The sequence below is a fragment of the Scardinius erythrophthalmus genome (genome assembly GCF_964197995.2).
Source record: "Scardinius erythrophthalmus genome assembly, chromosome: 21".
Taxonomy (NCBI): domain Eukaryota; kingdom Metazoa; phylum Chordata; class Actinopteri; order Cypriniformes; family Leuciscidae; genus Scardinius; species Scardinius erythrophthalmus.
Genome location: NC_138241.1, coordinates 13,451,933 through 13,459,234, shown reverse-complemented (window position 1 = coordinate 13,459,234; position 7,302 = coordinate 13,451,933). Strand labels below are relative to the sequence as shown.

Sequence of the window (7,302 nt, the reverse complement as noted above, 5' to 3'; positions counted from 1 at the left end):
TTTTTTTTTTTTTTTACCAACAGGCAGAACCGCTGCCAGAAAAAAAAAAAACATTTATTTAATTACAACTTCAGCTAACCCTGGTGTTCTCTGTGTTTGGGTCTCACACATTTCGAAACTTATATCAGCTGTACAGAGCTGAACATCAATACTGACTGTCTAAGAATCCCGCGCTCTTCTGTGACGCGCGCGAGCGTTCTGTGCACTCTCGTGCTCAACTCATTTATCACGTCACTGCCCACGAGCGACGCGCGCTCCGCTCACACGGCTACGCTTCTTACAGTGCTGAGGATTTGTGCGGCTCTGTTGTATTGAGCGCTGATTATTTCCCTTTTCCTTTTTTTTTTTTTTTTTTACACGGAAACACTGAGATACTTTCCCCCCACAGGTTCTTCTCGTTTTGTAGTTGTAGCCTAGTTCCTTTCAGAGTTGAATAGAAGCTGGTTTAGTGCTCAGTGTTTCTTTCCTCTCAGTAAAGTTACTAAAAGTGCTGTGCTGTTCGGTTTTATTCGGTTCTGTTCGGTTTTATTCGGTTCAGAAGGGATGATGATGGGGACTTTACGCGACCTCCAATACGCGCTTCAGGAGAAAATTGAAGAACTGAGACAGAGAGATGCTCTCATTGACGAACTGGAGCTCGAACTGGACCAGAAAGACGAACTGATTCAGAAACTGCAGAACGAACTGGATAAGTACCGCTCCATAATTCGCCCGGCGACCCAACAGGTCCAGGGCCGCTCGGAGCTTCAGGAGCACCAGCGCACCAAACGACAGGCGATCAGCGCCGAACCAGCCAACGTCCAGCAGCTGAGTCACGTGACTCTGCCCAACGTCCCCAAGAGTGCCAAGTAGGTTAATTTGATCATTAAAAAAATCATTCAGTAAGATATAAAAGAATATACTGCATTTACCGTCGAACGTCAATAGGCTAACAGCATCAAATACCGCATCAAAACTTATATTGAAATCCAATTTTAACTGTAACGCAACACTAGAGTCATCATAGCACATTGCTGGACCCTTTTCACAGACTGTGATGACGCGTTTTAACGGCCATCAGCATTGTAAATCCTGCAAAGTTGTTTATATTTAATTTTAATTGTAAATGTACTAGTTTTAACACTGCTGTGAGTGTGTTTCTTATAGGCTACAGCGGCTGCAGACAAATTTACATCTTTCTGTCATCTCTCTATTTTTTACTCTTTTAGAAAGTTGTGAAAAATATAGTTTTTCTTTTGTTTTTTGAGCAAATGGAAGCACTAAAAATATATTTAGTCTCTCATTTACCACTATAGAAATTTACCCAACTATGACGACTTCCGCTTCTGAGAAACATGGAAATTTTAAAAGGGTCAGTTTACTTTGTGTCATTTGATGTTGAATTTAGAGTTTAGATGTTGAATTTAGAGTTTAAAGTCATTAAACACTGTTTAATGACTTTAAACACTATATACAGCTCTACAAATACAACATTAATCTATAGGACCTATGAAGTAGCTATGGAAGCTTGTTTCCGCCACTGAATAATAAATAAATAATAATAATTGTGACTTTTTATCTCACAAATCTGACTTTTTTTCTCACAATTGCGATATATCAAGTCAGAATTGTGACTTTTTTTCTCAGAATTGCGAGATATGAAGTCAGAATTGTGAGAAATAAAGTCGCAATTCTGAGAAATAAAGTCGCAATTCTGAGAAATAAAGTCGCAATTGGGAGATATAAAGTCAGAATTACACGACATAAAGTCGCAATTGCGTGTTATAAAGTCAGAATTGTGAGATATAAACTATTCTGTGGTAAAAAAAGTCCTTTTTTTCCTTAGAATTGGACTTTATATCTCACAATTGTGAGTTTATATCTCACAATTCTGATAAAAGATGTCAGAATTGCGAGATATAAACTCGCAATTGCGTGTTATAAAGTAAGAAATGCGTGATATAAAGTCGCAATTGCGAGAAAAAAAGTCAGAATTCTGACTTTATAATACGCAATTCTGACTTTATATCTCGCAATTCTGACTTTATAACACGCAATTGCGACTTTATTTCACGCAATTCTGACTTTATATCTCGCAATTCGGAGAAATAAAGTCAGAATTGCGAGATGTAAACTCGCAATTGTGAGATAAAAAGTCGCAATTATCTTTTAAAATTTGTATTCTGTGGCGGAAACAAGCTTCCATAAGTAGCCTAACAACAACCACAAAGAAAAAAAAAAAAGCTGCAGTGTAACAAGAACAACTTTCTTGGTTTCTTTACACTTTAATAAAAGCTGCCCAGCTCAAGGATCTCTAGGTTTGTATGAATCTGACCAGATAGGCTATATATAGCTAATGCTAGCTTTATATAGCTTAAACCTAACATGCAGGATCCCTACAAGGAAACAAGAAGCTTCAGTTTCCATAAACCAAATATTTGCCTAGTGTGTCATATTGTATATTCAGACACCCTATACTGATTTGACTTACTGATTTTTGCATATCTACTACATGGGGAAGTATGCATATACTTTTCACTTTTCACTGAACTCACCTGTTGTTCTTTAGTGCATTACCTAAACATTATCATAGTCATTGCTAGAATAACATAACAACAATTATTTTTACACATTTTTTTTTATGACAGTGGTAGCTATGTACCAAATTACCATAGTTTTACTTAAGCAGCAATAAATGGTGTTGATTTTTTTTTTTTTTTTTTTTTGGCTTTGGTTTCCATGGTAACTTGTTGAAATCATTCTGATGTCTGGTGTAAATCCGAATAAAAAAAACAAAAAAAAAAACGCATTATGTTCTGTTCAAAATGCCATTCATTGACATTTGCAGAAGCATCTTAATGATGACGCTCCAAGAATGTTTGATTTTCCACAAGGAAAAATCTGAACCAGGAATATTGTTCCTGCACTGAGTAGTTATAAGAGCAGGGACGTGGGACATACCCAAAGGCTGCCATTTAATAACTGCTTTGTTTTACGGACTGATCATTTGCTTATCAAAGCAGCATGATATCGTGCAGCAGGTGGATCACGAACACTATTTACATGATCATCTGTTATTATGCACACAGTAGTGTGTCATGTTTCAATTGAAATAGACACTGCCACGACTAAACAGTTCGCCTGAACGTGAAGGATCTTTGTGTTTCAACCTGCTGTCATGAACACACATACCCTTAATTCATTTGCATCCAGTGGTTTGGCAGCAGAGGAACATCATTCTTCTGTTTCTGAGCATTGTGGCCTCCTCCATCTTCTCTGCAACTGACATTTACAGCTCAACGCTACTAATTTACAATGTTACCTTGTTTTGTACAGAAAAAACCCTTTAAACCCCACCACAGCGGAGCTTGTCCTGCCTTTTCTTCTATTCTGCTTGTATCTTGAGCTAATGAGCACCTCAAGGAATGATTATGAAGGTTTAAAAGAAAAATCTTCCATATCAGTTTGGGTTGGGCTGGCAGATGGGAACGTCAATATTGCGTTAGTCTTTTAAATCCTCATAATGTTTTTGAAGAGGATTCTACATCTTTGTGTGTGGTCAGGGAGAAGGCTTCTTTTTATTTCGCTTGTCCTATGCTAATGGATCAAATGTCCTGCTGCTTTCTTTTAGAAGTAAAGGCAAATTATTTCAAATGTCACGATACTGAGTGACATACCCCTTTCTTTCCTTCGGTAGAATCAGTGTTTTTGCCATTTGAATGTCATTTGCAGTGTCTTTGTCTCATAATTGCATCTTCTTTCTTCCTGTTTCTGTTTCTTTTTTGCATTTTCCTCTGCAGTGGCACTTGATAGGCTGTAATGATGAAAGACCAGAAGTGTTTTTTGAAGTCTAGATTGAAATGTCTCTTCTGAACTGGTCTCTGACATTTGCACTGTCTGAGGTCTTTTTGAAATATCATAGATCTGAAGTCCTGTACCGATATAGGAATGTCTGAATTGGACTCTTTGACCTCTCTATATCCACCTTTTTCCTAACTAGCCTGCGTTTTAGATTATAGGAGGCACTTCCGGTTTGGGGAAGCTCTAGTTAAAAAAATTAAAACAAATAATTTAAAATCATAATGTTGCGCTACAAATAATCCTTATCAGTTTGACTGAATGAGCTGTAAAATGTCCTTCATGTTTTATTTTCAGACGTCAGGAGAATAACGTAACACTTGTTATTTTTAAAGCGTTAGTTCTCCCAAAAATGAAAATTTTGTCATTAATTACTCACCGTCTCGTCGTTCCAAACCCGTAAGACTTTCGTTCGTCTTCGGAACACAAATGAAGATATTTTGATGAAATCTGAGAGCTTATTCTGTCCCTCCATTGACAGCTACGCAACTACCACTTTGATGCTTCAAAAAGTTCTTAAAGAGATCGTAAAACTAATCTATACTGTATGAATTGAGCGGTTTAGTTAAAGTTTTGACATAACACACTAATGGGCATCAATCACGCCGAGAAGAGGGAGAAAATGTCAGCCTGAGCGGCTTCAACCTGCTGTTTATCAGAGAAGATATAAATGTGTTCTTTACTTGCTGAAATTGAATGGGAATAATCAGGGAAGTGAGTGAAATACTCTGCATGCTAAGATAATAAATGCCAGTCTAATTGAAAAACTTATCCGGGAACTATGCAATCTGACATTTACGATTTGAATTAGGGATGGGGCCGATCCGATCCAGTATCGGTATCGGGACCCGATACCAGCTTAATTCACGTATCGGATTTTCCCGATCCAACCTGCGGAGATATCCGATATCCATGAATCATGTCTGCTTAACGTTGTCTGCTGAAATCCAAAAGTGATTCCCGCCGGCTAGTCTGCTAGCTGGCTGCAAACTGCGGAATGGATTTCCTGAACGGAGGCGCGGCTCTATGAGACACGCTCCCGCTAAGGAAATCCATTCCGCAGTTTGCGACTAGCCAACAACGTCCGCTGTGTGGAAATACTTAACTTCATACTGGAAACACCGCAGAGCAAGACAGCTAAATGCAATGTTTGCGAAGCCGTAATTCAGAGCTCTTTTAAGCTCCCTCGCGTCGTACAACACAACGAACGCAATCAAACATTTCAAAAAGCACCACGTTACTGTGCGTTCACACCAAACGCGAATGAATAGCGTGTCAAATTCTCGTCTACCGCGTCTAGTTGGACGCTTGAATATTTTGAATCCATTCGCGCGTCCAGAGAAAAATTGACGCGCATAAAAAGCAAACGTTTGAAGCGAAATTGACGCGCGTCTGAAGCGAAATCCGTTTGTCTGTTTGCAAGATGCTGATGTTGATCGAGCATTCATCGAGAGAGTTAACGTTACCGCATCAGAGCGAGGATCACCCTTCAGATAGTGTGTGTGTAAGATGTTTACACTTGCACTTTTCTTATATTTCAACACTAAAGTATTTGACTTTTTGGGAACGTAATAAATATTGACATGACAATAAATTTGAAACCCTTACAGTTGCATATTTGTTTTCAGAATGGGATTTTTCCTGTTAACAGGATTTCCTGTTTTTCTGACTTTCTTTTTTTGACTTTATTCTTACCTCAAGTTGCCTTTTGGGACATACATACGTACTTTAAGTAACATATCATACTTGCCTGTTGAGAGAAGTTTATTTCAGCATCATATAAAATAAACAATAATGATAATAATCATTAAAGCAAACACAGCTCTGGTATCGGAATAGTATCGGTATCGGCCGATATCCAAATTCAGGTATCGGGATCGGATCGGAAGTGAAAAAATGTGGATCGGTGCATCCCGGATTTGAATATTTTCAATAATTTTCTATTCTTGACCAGTTTAATTTGGGCAATAGATAAATGAATGAGCTTGAGATCTTGAGTCCCTAGTCATCCAATTTGACTCTCATATGCTGATAAACTTGACAGGTGATTTTTATAAAATGTAGTTTGATGACTTATCAGTTGTTTGAAAGATTAAGGCAATTATCAAAGGTTTCCAATAACAGATGGTCAATTATTACGTGATTTGTTACATTTAATTACTCCTTAACAGATTTTGGCTCCTTTGGATTGGATTTGGATTACGTTTTTTTTTTTTTTTGAAATCTAATATATTTATATTTTATTGTATTCAATAACTGAAACTGATTTTTTTAATAGTTTCTTTTAGTTTTAGTTAACAACACTGACCTGTACTTGTATACTACAGGAATAGAAAATGAAATGCCAGTATGGCTGGACTAACTTGGGCCTTCTTAACCAGATTTATGCAGTTGGATTGTCCTTATATTAAGTTCATGCTGCTGTTCTTTGGAAATTGCAAATAATTCTATTCCACTGAGTCAGAATATGGCTAAAATCAATATACTGTACATCACATTTGGCATTTATGGTCATAGGCATCAACAGTACAGTTTTTATTCAAAATATAAAGGACAGATTATTTGTCCATTAATTCTGCAGCTTAAATCTAGAAATACATCAACTTGACATTCATTTGTCTCAGGTTATGTGCAGCATGAGCTGTTATCTGCCATGAGACTTTGTTTCCTGTTTTAGCATTCTGTCTAGAAAATGGGCATAATGAACAGAGGAAGATATGGCCATTAACTCATTAGCATACACATCTGATGACCACAGAACACAGCAGTCATGCAGAGAGGGCAGAACATGTGAATCAATACAGACCCTCCGGACAGTCCTCTGCACTGGGAACAGAGAATTCATTCTTCAGGTTTTTTGTCCTCCAGTATTTTTTAATACCATTCCCTTGACGAAAAATGTTGTAAGACAAACAAAATACCTACCGATGCTCAACTTTCTTGTTGTAGGAATTTTTATGTGCAAGATCTATTCAGTGTCTTTGTACAAGACGTTCAGTTCCACGTCCACAGCTTTCTCCAAATTTTCTTTGCTTGGCATACTTTGTCCTTTTAAGGGAGACAGTCTGTCGACCTGTGTGACGTGAATGATCCTCCTGAAAAAGGCAGTGAGTAAAAATTCAAGTCAAACAAACAGAGGCTATGGATGATCCAGAGGTTGTCTTAAATGAGGCCAGTGATCTCTGTGCTTTTACTGGATGTAAAACATCTCTTCTGACTGTTCCTCCAGAGAGCCAATGTCATCTAGAATACAGACTGCCATGCAAAAATACAGCAAAACAGAGCACAAACGGTAAAGCAGAGATATTAAATGCATTATATGGTCACTTTGTTTTTATGCTTCCCAGGATATTTCTCCTGAAGAACCTACTAATCTCAAAATGATCTCACGTATCCTCCAACAACACATGAACTGAGCAATGGCATTCAAATTCATTTTATTGCTCTTTAATTTTGTTGCATGTC

General features: G+C 37.7%; 1 protein-coding gene across 1 annotated transcript in view; it reads left to right on the top strand.

Annotated features, from left to right (window-relative positions):
* The first annotated feature begins 233 nt into the window (after positions 1 to 233).
* prkg1a (protein kinase cGMP-dependent 1a) overlaps positions 234 to 7,302 on the top strand; it is a 94,355-nt gene continuing 87,286 nt past the window's right edge. Inside the window, 1 exon segment of the mRNA XM_081350775.1 lies at positions 234 to 848. Within this exon segment, the coding sequence (XP_081206901.1) occupies positions 544 to 848 (305 nt within the window). The 5' untranslated portion in view covers positions 234 to 543.